This window comes from Sceloporus occidentalis, unplaced genomic scaffold, assembly GCF_023333645.1.
Source record: "Sceloporus occidentalis isolate IW3139 unplaced genomic scaffold, rSceOcc1.0.p SCAF_9, whole genome shotgun sequence".
NCBI lineage: Eukaryota > Metazoa > Chordata > Lepidosauria > Squamata > Phrynosomatidae > Sceloporus > Sceloporus occidentalis.
In genome coordinates this window covers 44,920,419-44,941,014 of record NW_028316989.1, presented here as the reverse complement: position 1 = coordinate 44,941,014, position 20,596 = coordinate 44,920,419, and the positions used below count along the sequence as shown (strand labels likewise).

Here is a 20,596-nt window from a genome sequence, read left to right as displayed (position 1 = left end):
GAGCCCATAACAACCTAAAAAGCTTCAGGGAGAATAAAGGGGCATTTGCTAGGCACCAAAATAATAGCATAGGCAAGCCGCCCTAAGGAGGATTTGCAAAAGGCAGGACTCTTTATGGTTGTGGTGACCCCCCAACCATAAAACTGGGGTGTCTTGGTCCTAAGACCATCGGAAATATGTGTTTTCCAATGGTCTTTTGACCCCCAAAGGTTGAGAATCGCTGATTTATACATATGCACTTTCATGTGGTTAAAATGGAAATTTGGTAAGATGTAAGGCAACTGTACAACTCAGTGCATATTCTGGTATTAACTCCTATATAATCAAATATGGGGGAAAGTGCCTTACAGTGAACAATGCTTTATCAGACACAAAAATCTAGGTGTTTCAATGCTTCATGTGCCCAGAAATGTCACCCAAATCAGCCAACCCAGAAACAGAACCGAAGATTGTTGGCTGTCCTTGCTGGCTTAATGGAGAGGCATCTTTCAACTTTGGCCAAGTAAGAAACTCTAGACGGGGGACAAGGCTAATACCAGGCAATCACAAGATACAATGGGGAAGTGAATACAGAAAGCCAGCCGCCTCAAATGGTCCCTTTGTGTAAAGACCTGGACACAATGCCAGCCTCTGTGCTTACAGAAGCCCAGGATTTAATCATCATTTGTAAAATCATCATCAAAAACTTGATCACCCATTCGCATTAAAACACATTTACTGAGAAAGGCTCTTAGAATGAACTTTTGCTGTAACAACCAACAAAGAATCCAAGCCGAGAGGTGAAGGGTTTTTCTTGTATTGTATTTCATTACATATACAGTCTAGGTAGGAGAATTTGAGCATGGATGATGAACTTCTCATTTCAACCCAGTATCTACTCCATGACTACTAAGCAGGAATACTGGGCTTATATCCTTCAAATATAACCTTCTTATTTATCCTTCTTATTTACTTAGGATCTCCCATCCAAAGTTCTGTACTAACCATAATTGCGACAGAGATCAGTACAAATGTTAATTGATGCAGGTAGTTGACACATGGATTCGGAAACATTTTTAAAAATCAAAACCAAGGATTTCTCCCCAAACAGAACAGGTTTCCCACTCATCTCTTTATTGGAGTGGTTCCAGAAATGAAATACATGAATAACTTTCTAGAGATCCCAAGTCTAAACCTTTTAGATGCACATCAATCCCACTCCCCTTTTTGGAGAAACTAAGCATAGATTTAATGTCTTGTAGTCTTTGATATTCCCAAAGAGAATTTCCAAAAATAGGAAATCCACACAATGCTTGGGAAAGGAATTCCACACCATTCAGGGGTCTGGTTATGACCTATAAAACCATATGTGGCTCACGCCCAGACTATCTGAAAGCCTCCCCTGAAGACTAAGGCCTGTTACAGACTGCCAAAATAAAGCTGCTTCGGGTCTCTTTGGAGGCATGCTGTTTAAATGATGCATGCATCCTAAGAATCCGGAAGCTGCACCAAAAGCTGCACTCCGGTGCTTAGGAATGGAGTGTGGCTTTGGCGCGACCTCCGTACTCTTAGGACCCATGCGTCATTTAAATAGCATACCTCCAAAGAGACCCGAAGCAGCTTTATTTTGGCAGTCTGTAACAGGCCTAAGTGTGCATCTACACCATAGAAGTAATGCAGTTTGATATCACTTTAACTACCACTTTACAGGGTCCTGGTAAATTTCTTGGTAGTCATCTTGAGTCTCTATATCAAGAGAAAGGCAAGATACTACTACTAGAATTTGTTGTTGTTGTTGTTGTTGTTGTTGTTGTTATTATTATTATTATTATTATTATTATTATGGTGGGGCTCATCATAGCAATCCATGATTTGAAGTAGTTAGCAAGCATGTCTTCTTGTTTTTGCTTTTCCAAAATATGATAACTCTATAATACAAGACATTCATCTTGATAGCTAAACCGACAGACAAATCCTTTCTTTTTGTCCTGTTAAAGCAGTATTTCCCTCTCTGGGGTCAGATTTCTAGCCATGGCCGCAAGGCTATTTTCCCACCCCAATAAAAACTTTATGGTAAGCTGTGTTGAAACATCTACATTTTTTGGCCAACATACCAAATATAAAAAATAAAAGTGAAGTGCTGACTTCAAAATAATGCTTTGGCTTCCTGAAGACAGATAAAGAACTGCAACTCCACCTGCAAAATATTTTCTTGTTGATGCAGGAAGCAATTCTAATGCAAACTAGGAGCCGTTTTGTCCAAAGCATAAAACCCTATATACCCTTATCACGCTTTCTTTTTTCACTCCTCCTTCAGTCCTCAGTGGAATTGAATGTTAGGAATTTTTATTGGCGTTTCATACTGAAGCTGCATTGCTGGAAGAAGGCCAGTTGTTGAACTGATTCAATATGTTAAAAGGGCTTAGTCTCCGAAATGCCGAAGCCAGAAAATCTGCCTGCACCCATGTATGAAAAGGGGGCAACCAAGGCAGGCCCTGGTATATAGGACCCGGAGTCTGAACTGGAACTGTCTTCCTTTCGCCTTCGGAACTTTCTATAGAGATGGGTTGCTGGAGAAGACGTCTATGGGTACTATGGACTGCTAAAAAGACAAAATGAACCCTGAACTCTTTGCTAGAAGTGACGATGGCTAAAACGAGGTTGTCATGCTTTGATTATATAATGAGATGACCTGACTGTCTTGAGAAGACGACAGTGCTTAGCAAAGCGGAAGGCAGTAGGAAAAGACCAAGACCACATTGCAAGTGGTTTGATTCCATTAAGAAAGTCAAATGTGCCCTGCGTTTGCGAGACCTGAGCAGGACATTTGATGTTTGAGGCTCTGGGAAATCTTTCATTCATAGGATTTGTTGCAGCCAGTAAAGACCAGATTGGTGTCAGCGTCCCAGAGGACCTTCGGTCCCAGAGGACCTTCGGACTTCCTGCTACCCAGATTGTGGAACAGTCTGTCGGATGAGATCCTTCATATTACCAGCTTGGACAGCCTTAAAAAAGCTGTCAAGATGGATCTCTTCCAAGAGGACTTTCCGGAACAGCATACCAGCCACCCACTGAATTGAATTGAACATCAACCATCATCTCAGCCCATCTCATCGACTAGTCTGCACCCATCCTTCATTTTGTTGGGTTTAATGTATTCTTTTTAATGCATACATGATTTAATTGTTATTTTAAGGGGGGGAGGATAGAATTGGGGGTTATTGAGTATTGTTTTTATTATGTATGTTTACTGTAAGCCGCCTTGATCCTAATTGGAGTAGGCGGGATAGAAATAAAGTTGTTGTTGTTGTTATTATTGATTGCAAATAACAACAATGGTTGTGCAAGGTCAGGGCTCAGCATCTGTCCCAGGGCTTTGGTTGGTACGCTCCTCTGCTATTCTTTGGACCCTAAGCAATTCCCCAGACGGCAGCAGTGACCGTCAATGATGGAAAACGTTCTGTAGGCCCTGAAATTCTGATAGAGCTCATAAGGTCTGAGCACACATAAGAACAAGACAGATGACTTTGACACATTTCTCGTAGCCAGACTGCAGAAAGTCAACCCCGCTCTCCTTTATTAAATTCCCTTTGTTCCCCGCAACGATACATCATCGCTATTCCATTTGTCCATGAAGTGCTTCCTCAACAGGTGCCAGCTTCCAAGCTCCGACTAAATTGAACAAGCATACCATCGGCCCACTTTGCCAGCGTGAAAATTCTCCAACTTCAAGACGTCTGAAACCAGAGGGTATAAAACGCTCCGCTCACTTCTGCGTTACTCTCAATGGCATTTCTGCTTTCTCCTGAAGCAAGAAAGACGATATTCCTGTTGACACCCCCCTTTCTCCAGTTCTCCATTATTACTCATATTGGAGCAGCTGAGCAAGATAATTCATAATCCCAGTGTCATTTGGCTTGGCTGCTTCAGAAACTATTTGGGAAGCATAGTCAATTCTCTTCTCCTTTTTCCATGGGGAAAAAAAATTGCAGACGATGGCTCAATATCAAAGCAACTCCAAAATGAAGGAAGCAAAATAAATCCTGATGTGGATGGGTTTTGTTTTGTTTTTGGTCTGCCTGTAAATGCTTGAGCTAATGAATTCAAGTTATTGACTAACAAAATAATACATAAGCCACTTGGAAAAAAAATTGTTTCAGAAAAAAACAGGCTGGACATTTAATACAAGGCAAATTACAACAGGGCGACAGGGTAGGATATAGCGGAAGCTGTTTCATCTTCAAAAAACAGATGGCTCAGAAGGTATTACATTTTGAAGAGATGAAAGCATGCACACTTCTCATTGATGCCAGCTTTTGGGGTAGGTATGTTAATATTTATGTTTCAGTAAACGCTGTATGGATTTCCATTCATGTGGTTCAGATCCTCTCCATAGATAAGTATGCTTTGGAAGGAGAAAAAAGGGAGCATGGAGTTTGGGAGATTGTAAAAGCTAAGAGCTACTTTAGGTAAACCCAAGGACTTGTTCGTACCCATTGGGATTTTGACTTGTTTCCCATGAAACAGCAGACCACTGTACCATATCACAAACTGCCTCTAAAAATACCCTTCATTCAGTTTTCTATGTCGTATCGGACGCTTCTGCCCAGAAATAAAAGTCCAGATATCCTCAGGTACACAAAGCTACTTCCAACATCTTATTCCTTTATTTGACTATTGTATTAAGGATAGGAGCACATCTATTTCCTTTCAAATCCACTACAGGTTGAGTCTCCCTCATCCCAAATGCTTGGGACCAGAAATGATTTGGATTTTGGAATATTTGCATGTACAAAATGAGGTATCTTGAAGATGGGACGCAAAGACTAAACACAGCATTCATTTATGTTTTGTGTACACCTTATACGCATACCATGAAGGTATAATTTTGCACGTAGTATTTTAAATAATTTTGTCCATGAAGCAAAGTTTGTGCACACTGAACCATCAGAAAGCAAAAGGGTCACTATCTCAGCCACTCATGCAGATGATTTTGGAGTATTTTAGAATGATCTTTATTGCCTTCTATGGCAAATGACTGCCAGTGTTGACAAAAAAGACATACGGGTGGGAGCTGTGTGAATTTCATCCTAATAGTTAGAAATGTTATCTCCTTCAACTTTATCACAGTTCACAGTAATTCTGCATCCATACTTTCTTATCCCATTGGAGGTGAGGCCTATCTCTTTTCTGGTGCCTTTCACATTCCAGAGGGATAAATATCCTCGATTCCCACACCGCTATCACCAATCGTTTCCTTAATCCTTGGTCCAACATTCCCATTGAAATGATTGCCTATTTCGATGCCAGAAAAATGGCATTGTTTATAAGCATCTTGCAGGGTTTTATTTCAAAACACCAGAGCTCCATGGAAAATGCTAACGTTCTCGAGACATTTGGAGAAGTCCTGCCAAAATAATCTCAGTTTAATCAACAGCATCGCGGCTCAGCTGTCTGCCTCCACTTGTGTTCATTCTGCTGAGTAAGCCAAAGACACACTAAATAGCCGGTCTATAATGAGCTGGCAAAGGGAGCAGGCGGTTTTGTGCCAGGGGCGATTCTGGTTCAATCCATCATGGCCTTTGTTGGCAGTCATCTCCCTCACTCAGTGACGCAAACCCAAGGAAACAAACTTTACAGAGTGAGTCTACTAGATATATATAAAGATATATTAAATCTTTACCCTTGTGTTGTTGGGTAAAGAAAGAAAGGAAGTGATAGCCTCACTCTATTCTGTGCTGGTCAGGCTTCATCTGGAATCCTGCATGTCGACAACTCAGAGCAGGTTCAGAGAAAGGCAACAAGAGGTATGGAGAACAAAACATCTGAGGAAAGGTTGAGGAAGTTGCACATGTCTAACCAGGTGAAGGCAAGACTCAGGGTGGCATTACTGCCCCCTTTAAATATCAATAGGCTATCACATGGAGGAAGGGGCAGGTTTGTTTTCTGTTGCCCCAGAAGATAGGACCAGGATAGAAAGGCAACAAGAGGTATGGGGAACAAAACATTTGCATCTGCTGGTGAAACGTCAGGAATAAACTCTTCTAGAACACGGTTACATAGCCCGAAAAACCCACAAAAAACTAAGGATGCTGGCCATGAAAGCCTTCAACTTCACATCAGAAGGAACTTCTTAACAGCAAGAGCAGTTCAGCAATGGAAACAGTGACCTAGAGAGAGGGTAGGATCTCCTTCTCTGAGCATCTTTAAAGAGAGGCTGGACAGCTATCTGCTAGGCATGTTCTAAGTAGAGTTTCGGCACTCATTGGATTTGGACACAATGGCCAATGGGGCTCCTTCCAACCGTATGATTCTATTTCTTGGTTGACACAACAACAGATATAATGGGCTTTTTCTTCTTTTTAATTAAACAGTAAAACCATGGCTTTCTGTAGCTCCAGGGACTTAACATTCTCTCCTCATTCTAACTCCAACAGGCAATGGTTGAGGTCATATCGGCCTCTTCCTTGCCAAGTTGTGACCCTTGGTCACTTGGTTGGTGGAAGAAGACAGTAATCTTCTCTTTTGGTCATCTGTTCCAAGCCAAATGTAATGTTTTCTCAGTCAGAGATGTGAGAAATCACAAGAATGCTCACTTGTTGTTGTTGTTGTTGTTGTGTGCCTTCATATGGTTTCCAGCCTATGGTGACCTATCATAGAGTTTTCTTGGCAGGATTTGGTCATATTTGGGTTGTCCTTGCCTTTCTCTGAGGCTGAGAGTGACTTGCCCATGGTCATCCAGTGAGTTTCCATGGTTGAACAAGGATACGTATCATTGCTCCCCAGAATAAGTCCTAACCTAATGTTCAGACTCATACATATAGCATCTCCTTCCCTCAAACAGCCTTGATGTTTTGCCTGAGCTGGGAGCATGTACACAAATGCATGTTGGGTCAGTTATCTGGATAGTAGCACCTCCATTCATGAGATGCACAGTCCCAACACATGCAAAGAAGGAGGGTTTAAACATATGTAAGTTTAATCATTTGAGAAACAGTCATGTGAATCTTCTCCAACAATGAGGCTAATCTCCTTTGCATATATGTTACATTCTTCAGCACATCCAGAACCCTCTTGGAATAAAATGAATTCAAATAAGGAAATGTGATGTATGAAATTCAGAACCGACTCATTGGCTAATATAGAGAACGGGTTAGAAAACAGAGTCTAAATAAATATATGATCATTGCAGAATAGCGGTCTATAAATAAAACGTATTATTATTATTATTATATGCAAAATAATTAGATGGTGATAAAAAGCTTCCAGGTGGTAACCTTCCATTAAGCCTTGCCTAGCTTATTGACCCAGAGTGATTATATCTATACGTTTTGCTAAAACTGCCCTGAAGTATGAAGCTGCACTGTTATAAAAAAGAAACAAATATTTTCGTTTCGACTGTTGTCAAGCTGAGCAAAGAGTACAAAATGGGCTCTAAAAATGTGTTTTCAATTATCCATGGGCAAAATAATGAATAATTAAAAGAACAAAAAACCATTCCAGCATCAACATACAACAGAAATGTCAAAAAATTAGAGTAGCAAGAGCATGGAGGTGGTGTACCAAAAGAGTGTTCCCAGAGATGGATAGTGAGGAGCAGTGGGTAGATGTCCAGCCATCTTAAAATTGGAAGGAAACACACTGTTGGCAGGACATTATCCTTGTTTAAGAACATGGCTGACCAGCAGACTTCCCATAGTGTTTTGAGCTATGGACACAAGTGACTGGCCTATCCCTTGAAATTACAACTTTCAAACACAATTGGAACCATGAGAAAATAAAGTCATATTTCTATGAAATGACTGTTATCTATCAGCTTCCTTGTAAAACCAAAAAGTCCAACATTAAAAAACAGGAAAAATTAAGACTCTCATGGCACACACAGTTATCTCTGTTGGAAGCCTTTGCACACCCACTGCACAATGATCACAACACATTGGAAGCCTTTGCACATTCACAGCACAATGACCACAACTCGTTCATCAAAAACATCTATTGCAATAGCACAACAGTTTAATTAAATTACTTTAATTTCTGACTTATGTATTTAAATGGTGGAGGGAGTTTTGCAATGTGGCATATGCAGTCTGGAAACCAGGAAGGAGATATGTCAACGCACACACCACTGTTTCAAAACTCCCTCCACCATTCATATAGTCATCCACCCACGCTGGCCTTAGGCAACATCTTTTCTCCTGCCATTGTCCCCCAACAATCATAATTAAAACTGAACTTGTCACCATAACCACAGGTTTTGCATTTCTATGGCAATTCATACAATCTGATTATAAAGGTCCTTCCTGGGCAACAGTTCACTCTATGCATCTCCAAAGATCCTTCTTGGGCAACAGGACTCCAAAGGTTCTTCCTGGGCAACAGGACTCCAAAGATCCTTCCTGGGCAACAGTACACTCCATGCATCTGAGGAAGTAGACCTAAACCTAAAAAAGCTCATGCTACAACTTCCTTCGCACTGTTAGTCTCAAGGGTGCTTCAAGATCCCTTTGCATGCTGATATTCCAGGAGAACATGGCTATGTCTCTGGACTCTAAAATCTAGAATGTATCTCTAGGGTAAACATGAGGAATTAAAAGAGAATAAAAAGAATACCCCTAAGTTGTCATTATGACATTCCAGAACTCTTCTCTCTGGCTTGCTCCACTATTTGGCTGAGGATCTGCAACGTAGCCTGTGCAGCGCAGAGCAAAGCCAGGAAGCATGAAACCCAAAGAAAAGAAATGGCTGCCGGCCAGTTAGTTGTTTGTTGTGGCCGGGATACCGGAATCTCCCTCCCATTTATTCCGAGCTGTTCCAGGGGTCCCTTGTGAAATATTCTCGTTTTTAATATGTATTGCAGGCAGCTCTCTGTACTTCACACATCTGGATAATTGCTTTTTTTCAAGTTCCTGCTCTGGGAATTGAGAAAACTAGCTTGCATGCCCATGTTTCATCATCTCCGGCTTGCATACACAGGTTATGTTGTGGGATGTAATTTGGTAGAGGCCTCCTAACAAATGCCTCTTAGGTTTGCAGCCGTGTTCTTTGTCTTACCATCTTCTCTACGGCAACAATCTTTCAGACACAAACCACCCGAAACCTCATCAAAACCTTATGCAGAACAAGTAAAGAGTCTGCACCAGAAATGGCAGACTATGGCTGCTGCCACACTGCAGAAATAAAGTGGTTTGGCACCATTTTTAACTACCATGACTCAGTGCCAGGTAATTCTAGGATTTGTAGTTTGAGCTATCTCAGACAACACAACTCACCAAACTACAAACCCCAGGATTCCATGGCAATGAGTCATGGTACTTAAAAGTGGTGCCAAACTGCTTTATTTCTGCAGTGTAGCTGCACCCTCAGTAGTGGGTACTGCATTGACTATTAACACAACAAAAATAACAGCCGCAAATGATTTACTGAAGTTTAGAATGGGTATTCCTGCAGGGAACTCAGCCCAGAAACTCACATTCTGGATAGATTAAGTCCAAGTTGTACATTTTTAAAATCAATGTTCCTGCAATGTCCTATTCCTTTCCAAATCTTTGTTATACCAGCTGCTGCCACTAATCATCCCGTTCTGTCCTAATCCTCCATGCCATGCTGCTATAAAGAGATTGCCCACAAGCAATTGGCACCTGAAGACTGGAGACTGCCTGCTCCTCTTTGAGACTATGATGCTCCTTGTTTAAGTCTGCACAAAGACAGCTTTATTTACATACGTGCAGACCTTAGTGAAGGAACATGTCCTCACCAGAAGCGGAACGGAAACAATTCCACCCCTCCACCCTTCTTGACCAATAAAAACGTGCTGTAACTTTTCGTCCATCACCCTCTATGAAGTAGAACTGTACAAAACAAACATATCTGATCACTGCTTATTGGAAAACAATATTCTAGCTTTCCAAAACAAGTATTAACTAACCCTTCTAATTAAGAGTTTGCATGCTCAGAGGCTGCGGGTGCATCTACGCTGTAGAAATAATGCAGTTTGACATCACTTTCAGTGCTGTCACTCCATCCTATGGAATCGTGGGATTTGTAGTTTTACAAGGTTTTAGCATTTTTTGATAAAGGGTGCTGATGCCTCAAAATCATCATCATCATCATCATCATCATCATCATCATCATCATCATCATCCCAAGCTTCTACAGGATGGTGCCACATCAGTTAAAGTAGTGTCAACCTGCATTATTTCTTCCAGGAATATTTGGAGTCCTGTTTGCCAGCTAAAGGCATGTAAACAGAGAGTAGAAAAGACAAGGTATTTTCAAGAAAGCAATCTTACATTAGCAAAAAGGTATCTTGTACATGAAGGCCCTTTCCTTCAGGTGTTACTTAGGAGTTTGCTGGCTGAGTAAATGCACCATATACTAGGGGTCCCTTGTGTAGTTTTGGGAGTTATGGACTAAGTTTAATACACTGCTGTCATGCCAGCAAACTCTTTGTGGGCAGGTGAGATGATCCAGCAGCTGGAGCTGGGAAGAACATGCTCACCTATGGGTCTGCACAGCGGTCGCAACTGGCACTGATACAGTCCCACTAAGTGCAGGATTTTGGACTGCTCTAAATTACAATCTAACACCCTTCTCTTTCTAATATCATTTTGCAGCTACAAAGCAGCCTTTCCCCACCGCTGGAGTCATGCCAGAGACAAGTGAAGGCAGAGGGAAGAGGAGATACAGGAAATGAAAAACAAAGTGAGAAATAAAGGAAGAGCATTATCCTTTGTTTTAGAGCAGGGGTGGGCAAAATGGAGCCCTGGGGCTGCATGCACGCCTGCGAGGCTGTTTTGGCACCTCTGAACACGTCAAGACCCCACACCGAAAGGAAAAGTGCGACTTGCTTCTACTGTGGCCTCCAGGAGTGTCAATTTGCCTTTTAAACAGACCGCAGAGTCCCCTGGGCTATTTAACATTAAAAAGGATCCCAGTTTTTCAGACCCAAAAGTGGACTTCTGACTGCTTCTGGTCTTTTTTCCTTTCCTTTTTCTCCTTTCCTTTGTTTCAAGGGTCTATGTATCCCTCTACGTATCCCCTGGCGGTCCAAGAGGCAGAAAATTGGTCCCCAGACCCACTAGAGTTGCTCGCCCTGTTTTAGAGTGTAGTTAGAAATTAAAATAGAGAATGAGCATAAGATGAGATGAGAGACAGCTTTAAAAGATAGCTCTATCATATATGAGCCAGTATGGCACAGCGGTTTGAGAGCTGGATTACGACTTTGGATATTGGGGTTCAATTCCCACCTCGGCCATGAAACCCAATGGGCGACCTTGGGCATGCCACATGCTCTCAGCCTCAGGGAAAGGCAATGGCAAACCTCCTCTGAACAAATCTTGCCAAGAAAACCAATGATAAACCCTATCACGGACTTATTCTACACTATGTTAAAATATCCTGGAGGTCCACTACCTAAGAGTGCTTCAATGGAGTACTAATGCTATATCTGCCTGTTTGGACTATACTGTGGATCACACATTGGGAACCCATGTTAGCTGAGAGATAGCACAGAATCCTAAATCCTTCAGTGGGGGAAACATGACTGTTCCACGTAAAACCTACATATCAGGTTGCAAAGAGTGTTACCACTTCTTAAGATGTCAAATGACAGACATGTAATGGCCATATTAGACCAGCTATGTAACTTCTTAATATTTCTATATTTCAAAAGTGTATAGAGCTGTTATTAATTTAAGTTTTTTCTTTTAAAATAGTAACTCATTTGTCATTATTTGCTTCCCCCGAAGATAATGTCTTCCGTAAGTTTGGACACTGGAAGAGTGACTGAACTTTATGTGCTATACAAGCAACATCCATTAGGTTCTCAACTATTTATCGACAAACTTTATTAGGGATTTACTCAACATCTTTACGAAAGGATATCTTAACAATGCCTAGAGACACCTTGAAATTGGTTGCACAATTTACCTAAAGAGTAACCTTCAAAACAACCTCGTATTTCACCGAGATGAAAGCCAGACACAAACTAAAGATGGACTTAAGAACTCCTAGGACATTTTTTTTTGTTTAGAATTTCATTAAAGTTGCACCGAAGAAACGAACGCTTTCTCTCAATGGACATCAAATATCATGTTAGATAAAATGACAGTAGCAATGCCAACTGCAGCAACCCGCAATAATCATGAACACATTCCAATCCTTGTCACAATGCCTTAGGATAGTAACACAGACATAAATGGTTAGCTCTTACTTGTGTCCTAATTCATGCGCAATGGTAAATGCCAGATTCAGCCCATTGTCTTCAGCGAGAACGCACTTCCTCTTGGCACTGCAGATGCCTCCAAGGTAGGCAATCCCTGCAAATATAATCAAAGCTTCATCAATGCTAACAAAAGCCATTCATTTCCTTTTTAAAAAAATGCTTCAAATCAAGTTGTCAGAAGTCTTGAAGTAACTGAGCAGGGAGAATACTGAACAATATGCGCATAGATGGTTCTAAGGATCATGCACAACAGGATGAGAATCAACGCCAAACAGGAAGGGACATGATAAAGACTGATACAATCTTGTACAGAGCAGACAAGGAAAGCTTACTTTAAAAATAGGAGGATGTGAGATTCACCCAGTGATATTAGCTGTCAGCAGACAAGACAGACCCAGCGTAAGTAGCTCTTGTCATAATGCATCAGTTATTTATGAAATTCATTACTACATAACCCTGCAACGGTTACAAGTGGCTTGTTTAAAAGGAATACAATTCACAATGCAAAGCTTCTTAGCGACCGATGGAATTATGTCGTCTGACCCAGTTCATCTTAGCATCTTCCTAAATGAATTGGAGATTTACTTGCTTGGTACACACCTGCCTGGGGTTTCTTAATGTAATTAAGTTATAAATGTGTTATATCTTGGCACCAATAGGGAGGTAAGTAATTTGGCATCTTGGTTAATCTATATAAGTCCAATTGTGGTGGATCCTTTCCCATCTTAAGGACAGCTGTTATTCAAGAGAGTTTGTAAGACTGTAGAATTTGCCCTCCAAGGAAGATGTCTTTATCATTTAGACAAACATCAGGCAGGTATATACCATGCAGGCAAACCTCAAGTTCAGTTTGGAAGATACTAAATGTTATCTCTTACAATAGAAAAGTTAATACCCATTAGTGATCCCTCCCTCTGATGGCCATAAGGCTTTTGGCAAGCAAGCAAGCAATAAGAAAACAGAGCATCCTATAGTGTGTCCTTGCAAAAATGAGTACAGTATTTCAGAAAGTACCGGGTTAATTGGAACCACACTGGGGAGTGGAAATAAAAAGTCTTTGGTTAATGTCGGGAGCTCCAAAGAAATACTGTACTTAAAGATGATGAAAATTTTATATCGATCTCCAAAATAAAACTGGTTTGCACAGGAACAAAACCTGGGACTTTTGACCCATCTGGAGGCACCATCATTGACAATGTAAGCCTGATATTTTGATCTTCTATCAGATTTATGGTACACTGGTCAGAAGCCTATCACCACTGGAAGCATCAGTTTTAATATTGGTTATATTGTGGTAATTGATTCCATATAGTTTAGTGAAATGGGGTTTTCCATTCCATTTTATGAAAAGGAAACTACTCTTTTGCTTTCTTTACCATTTGGGCACTTACTTGGAGGTTTCCTGAGCAACCCACTGCTAAAAGAATACCTTCCAAATGCTAGGTAAACCTATTTTTCAGGCACGTATGGACTTTCCATACAAAGCGTATGCCAACCTAAGACTGGATTTCTAATTTAATTAGGCCCTTATTTAATTTTAAAGGAGAACAAGTATCCCACAGTTCCTCAATAGCAGTGTTTTAATTATTTCAAGCTTAGAAATGTCTTTTTCCCCCCCTAAGAGACAATGGATCTATTTACTTGCAAGAAATGTTCCTCCCACATGGAGGAGGCCTGGGGTTCAAATGCCTTTAAGGAATTAGAGTAAAACAATGGATCCAGCTGCACTATGCAAGGACCATTCTCTTTCCCCTTCTCCTTTTCTTCCCGAAATCTCAAAGCAGACAGTAGCTTTGTTTGTCAGGACATAAATGGCGGCACCCATTTTAGTTGGATTTGGAAGGTATACAGCTTTTGCATTTATGGGTTGGGACATAATATGGATATTTATGTGCGAGAAAAATTGGAAAGGCTAATTTTTTTGTCTACTGGGGCAGATGGCTTCCAACATCCATGACCAGTTCTACAAAATGCAATGACTATGTTTTCCTATGCATAGCAGATGGAGAAAGAAAGTTGTGCTTTTCATTCCTGTTTGATCAAGAACTAACTTCAAGATGCTTTGACAAATTCTTACTCCTTGCATAGTAATACAGGGTAAAAACTGGCATGGTTTAGTTTTGTTTTTTTGTTACCCATGGTGTAAACCCAGCTGTTCCTGCACAGTTTTAGTACACACCCAGATAAGTATACTGGATCTTAGATCAGCGTATCGGTAATGAGAGCCATACCACACCAGAATAAAATGTCAGTGCCCCTTGTTTTTTAACACGAGTCTTTTGAGTCAGAGTCTTTTGGATGCCTTCATCCTAAGAGCATCCATTCTGAGCCCATTTTAATTGGCCCATTAAAGGGAGCCAGATATTTTCTTTTTCCCTTTTCCTTTTCTTTTTTGGAAGATGCACTTGGGTAGAAAATCCCCTCGCTTTTGGCAATAAACTCACTCTTAATTAGGAAGCCAAATACAATGCCGAGACCCTCTATGTGGCAACTTTCATTAGCACTGGAAGGCTGGTTTGCAGTTTCAGATCCAGAGTGGGAGAAACTTGGCCTTCGCAGTATTATGTGCTTAAGGGAGATGAATGAATTGCCAATGATTAAAAGGCTGGTGTAGACAGAGGTCTCAGATTCACATTTACTTGAGGACCATTGCTTTTATGGATGGATCTGGTGCAGCAAATTCATTACATTCTCAGGTGTTTACTACAGCGTCTGGAGGACAAAAGTGAACAGTAGACTTTCCATATGGAAACAAATATTTTTGCCAAAGAAGTGATATATGTGATGCGGGGAAATCAGCTTAATGTATATTGACCAAATCGAAACATACATACAGGTTGAGAGTCAACTGGATTGCAAATATATCCAAAATATAGCATCTAGTCTATGGAGATTATCACATGGTGGTTCTCCTGTCCTTGTCGCATTCCTGTCCCATCCTTCCTGTGAGATCACGGGAAAGACTTTCAGACAAGGTCACACTTATCTGGACATTATCTCAATTGGCCACGATCGCGCAAAAAAGTTTCACATGACATTGCACAGATCCCATCATTAACCTGTCATTAAAGCGACACTGGCTGGCATTTTGCATTAACAGAAGTTCACATTATTGCAATGCCACTTTCATGGCGGGTTAATGGTAGGATCGGCACTAGGATTTGAAAGCCTTTCGTACTGTCGCAGTCACGGATGGGTTAATGACGGCATAAGGATGGGGGAACAATCCCATTCCTATCACGTCTGTGTATGATAATCTCCTATAACTGCCATTTTGGGTGATCAGATATATAAAACATGTCACTTATGATGATAGCCATTTGTGCTATTCTGGGAGGGCTGTTTCAGTGAGGAGTGCCTCTTCTTCTCCCTCTGAATCATCAGACTCTGGAAGGGGAATTATATCAAATATCTCCATAGAGAAATCCAAATCCCAAATCCAACTAAATTATTTTCCGTCTCTAGCAGTCTGCAAATCGATTTACAAGTGTGCATCATGAATATCATAGTCAAAACATTACCATACCCTTAGACATTTTGCAGATGAAAATGGGACATCTGTGGCCAAGCAACATCCAACTGTAGCTAAGATTGTCAAAGGAAGAACAGACAAGCTGGAGAAGGATGCAGCAGTTTGCTTTTGACTGAGCCTGGGAAAGATTTTACTCCAATCCTCTCCTGCAGCCGAATTAATTGAGTAAAAACATCCTTTGCATTTTGAACTCAGCTTGCAGTAAAAGGGGGAAAGTGGGAGGAAGAGAGAGAACCTGTGACATTTTAAAAGCAGCTGAAAAAGTGGGAGGACAGAGGATTAATTGGATCTGTCCTGTCAAGTAGGAACAGTTGGTGGGCATATGTTTTTAAAAAGCAATCCATGTATTATTGAATTTGTCTAGAGCATTCCTTAATATAAGAGGCCATTTGTTCCTTAAATGGTAGTCCTCATCCAAACTGTGGGGCCCATAGCTGCTGCTTTAAAAGAAAGGGGAAAGCGTAAGTGAGCTAATGATATGCTTAACCTCCTGGACAGTTCAGCCCTTTAGAATATCATGTTCAGAAGACTATGGACTTTCCAAAGCCCAAGGAATGATGCACTTGGCAAACAAGGCTGACACTTCATTCAGATTCCTTGTGGTTTAGGGAGCCTTCTGCCTTTTAAATCTGGGTTTCAAGAGAACTGAATGAATGACTGCAATTAATCAATTCATACATTTGGGCTGAGCAATGGTTCCCCCACACTTTCTGTCTATAGGCTTGGCTGATAACTCATTTCTAACAGGGATCATATTTTTAATCAACTTGTGTGGGAGTGAGCCAGCCGGAGATGCCAAGGTTGCTGGGCCTTCGGTGCCTGATCAATTCCAAATATGGCCAGTCTTGTTCAAGGTTTACCGTATGTGAAATCTCCAACTATTTCAAATTATTTTTAAAAGGATGGGGGGAGATGGAGGGGGCGAGCGAGACTGGCATGTTTAACAGAGTCCCTGTGTTATAGATAGGTAATTCACTCATCGCTCCAAAGTCAGCATGTCTTGATGTTAAAAACAACCTTGACACAGGAGCATCGCATGTGCAACCCAAACAACATCAGTGTTATATTTTCAAGCATTGGCAAGGCTCTCTTAAACACAATTCCCTTTGGGGAATTGTGTAATTGCAGCATGTAATTTCGAAGCCTGGGTTTGAATGTATGATGCTATCTAGGCTTGAACAGAAAAACTGCACGCAACTGTTTTAGAAAAAAAATAAAATACCTTGGGCTTATCCCAGTTCTTACATGTAAACAGTTTGCAGCTGTCGGTACTGCCACCATCTAATGAAGACTCTGTTAGCAAGAGCTCTTGGAGGAGCAATTTACAGTTTCCTAAAGCAATGCAGACAACCCATGAGGACATTACTTAACTGCAGAGGTGATATATCAAAAGCTCAAAGATAACAAATGCTAATGCTGTTTCCATTCAATTAATCCTCTAACAGGAGGAGTGCTCACTGACAGCTATGAAATGTGTAATCAGCTCTCTGAGCAAGTTAATTAATAAGGCATTAACTGCTGCTGGTTTTAATTTGGCAGCGAGGAGCCTCATTCGAGGGAGGAATGGCGAGAGATGCAAAAGAGGCTCTTTTTAAAAATCAGGCCGCCACATGACGTGCAAATTTGTGCAACCTTTGAAAATTAACCCAGCAACAAAAGTGCCATTCACGATCCTCACAGGACTTCGTGGACTGGTTTACAATGCTGTCTACGGTTCACTCTAAAAGAAATGGGAGCACCACAACACCTGGCTGTCCTGATACATAACCTATACTTGGGAAAAGAGGCCACTGTCAGGACAGAAGACGGAGAAACCAAATGGGTTCCCATTGGCCAAGGGGTCATACAAGGCTGCATTTTATCACCTCATGTGTTTATAGGCAGAGCATAACACATGGTAAGCAGGCTCCAGAGGAAGCAGGCATCAAAACTTGGGGAAAGAACGACAACAATGTAATATACGCAGATGACCTCATATTATTTGTAGAAAATAGCAAAGACTTGGAATGACTACTAACGGAAATTAGACCTATTGAATCTTAGCGCTGGAATGACCACAAAGGCCTTTTAATGCAACCCCCTGCCAAGGAGAAATACACAAATAAAGTACTCCTGAGTGAACCCCATCCAATTTTTGTTTAAAAACATTCAGTGAAGGATAGTCCACAATCCTCTGAGACCATCTATTCCAACAGCTCTTACAGTTAGGGATGAAAGTGCAAAAACAGGATTACAGTTGAATATTAAGACGAGAAAATAATGACCACAAATCATTTACATAACTTTAAAGTGCAGAGCAAAGACATTGAAATAGTGATTTCTTATATCTTGGTTCAGTCACTGACCAAAATGTAAACTGTTTGTCAAGAAATCAAAAGGTTAAGACTGGGAAAGGCAGCCACGGATGCACTTGTTAAGATCCACAAATGTAAAGCTATATCATTAAATACCAAAGCCAGAATCATAGTTTCATAATATGTCTGATTTCTATGTATGGTTGTGAAAGCTAGATGGGGAAGAAAGCAGACAGGAAGAAAATCAATGCATCTGAAATGGGTTGCAGGAGGAGAGTTCTTTGGACACAGTGGACTGCTAAAAAAACAAATAAATGGGTCTTACAGCAAATCAAGCCTGAATTTTCACTAGAAGTGAAGATGAATGAAATAAGGCTATCATAATTTAGACATATCATGAAGCAACACAACTCACTGAATAAGACAATAATGCTTGGTAAAGTGGAAGGCAACAGGAAAAGAGGTGGACCAAAGTACAGGTGGATTGACACAACCAAGGAAGGCACATCTCTGAGTTTTCAAGACCTGAGCAGGGCCATTGATAACGGGGGATCTTGGAGGTCTCTCATTCACAGGGTCTCCATAAGTCAAAGTCAACTTGACAGCAAATAACAAAAACTATAAAAGTAGATGTCAGTTCCAACAGCGTCCACAAACAACTGGACAGAGCTGCACTGCAACCGTCTCTTGTTGGTGCTGCTTGCTCATTCATTTACCTTCTGAAACTGCCTGACATTTGTTTAGCAGCACACAGGCACAAAGACATCAGTGAAACTTCACCTTCATTGAAGCTTTCCTGATCTCTGCAACTGCAAGCATATCCAAAAAGGGCTGGAAGGGGGCTCATTTGGGATACTTTGGCAGATGTAAAGTCTACAGTAACCTAGAGATTTTCAGCCACATGGACAACCTTGTGAACTAGCATCATGCTTCTCCAACAAATCTGGACTTTCAAATCCAGGAGACACAACTCTTCAACAAGAGCAACAGGGATAACATCTGCAGACCAGTTTGACCTAACTTTACTTAGACATTACGATGCCAGTTTCTGGTTTGTATTATGATTTCACATCCATACAAGGAAACCGATGTCCTTAGCAACAATTGTCTTTGTCCCCATAGTTAATGAAAACCACACTGGAAGCAAATAAAGCCAATACAAATTCTGAACCAGACACACGATCAAGCTTCTATTATATGCCTCAAACTTGGTTAGAAAATTTTATACCAAATGAACTTTTTTTTTTTTTTTACAGTACTGGAAGTACTCAATGCCAACATCTGAGTCCTGTTGTGCAAGTTTGATCTCTGCTGCCCCGGAGGATAGACTAGCTCTAATGGTGTTAAGTTATGAGAGGGTAGATTTTAAGGAATGTCTTGACTGTAAGAGCAGTTTGGCAACAGAACCAATGACTAGACCTAGGTCCTGGAGACATGGTGGGGTCCCTCTAGATGTCTTTAAAAGGGGGATGATAGCAACCTGCTGGGGATACTCTTGCTGGATTTTCTGCACTAAGCAGTGGGTTGGACTTTATGGCCTTATGGGACCCGTTCCAACTCTACAATTCTATGAATGTTGCTAACACAAAGTCATCCTGTTCCAAACCTCCTCTGATCTAATAGGTGCTCGACACTTCCTTTCTGCTGGACAAAATGTATGTTGGGGAGAGAAGGTGACACTGACACCATGCACTTGCCCAATACTGGAACTGGCTATTGTACCGGAGGACTAATACTACAGCAGTGTGTTTGGGAGCTTATTGACAGGTTTTCCCCATCAATGACAAGGTGTGCTGTAAGGGAGCAATGAGACGGAGACAACGTCGTGCAATAGGTATCACTAGAGGTGCTATTATCTAACTTTAATGGTGTTTTAAAAGCCATAAGTGATAAAGTACTAACTCTGGTGGTGAAGCACATGCAAAAGTCTTTACTTTAAAAATAAAAAGTCAGCAGAAACCTGTGTTGGATTTAACTGTCACCCTCAGGCAACAAAAAAACCTGAGTCTGCTCTGAGAAAGATTGTAAACACTGTGTGCCAACGATGATTAGATTCAGTCCTATATAGGTGAGACCTTCCATGTTCATGAATACACTCAGCCTCCCAAAATCAGCATTTTACAGGACATAACGCAGGACCGGGGCAGAGTGGAAGAAAAATAAGCAGACAACGCCTCCTTCATTTTGACATCTGCTCTTTGTACAGCAGGACATTCATTACCATTAAAACAATCCCTCCTATTCCCTCTCCAGAGCTGACAGCCAGTTAATAAACCCCATGAATCTGGCATGACACAGTGGCCCTTCAATTATGGGATTAACCAAAGCGCAGGAAGTTGAGCATCATCTTAATGTTTGCTCAGCTTTGATGTGCTGATGTCCAAATTCCAAAACAATCTCACCCTTTTTACACCCCTCAAGAGGATGGGAGCTACAGGCGGCTGCTTCTGCCATCTAGAACTCAAATGGCAAAGAAAAAAAATGATGATTTAAGCTACATTTTGGAAGCCAGCTGTTTAAGAAAGCCTCTGCTGCTGCAACCAGGATGTCAATAATTACAGAGAAAAG

General features: G+C 41.1%; 1 protein-coding gene across 1 annotated transcript in view; it reads right to left on the bottom strand.

Moving 5' to 3' along the window:
- LOC149307438 (A disintegrin and metalloproteinase with thrombospondin motifs 17-like) overlaps positions 1-20,596 on the bottom strand; it is a 119,997-nt gene that overhangs the window by 53,900 nt on the left and 45,501 nt on the right. The window contains exon 8 of the mRNA XM_089539168.1: positions 12,191-12,296. Within this exon, the coding sequence (XP_089395294.1) occupies positions 12,191-12,296 (106 nt within the window). The remainder of the gene's footprint in view (positions 1-12,190; positions 12,297-20,596) is intronic.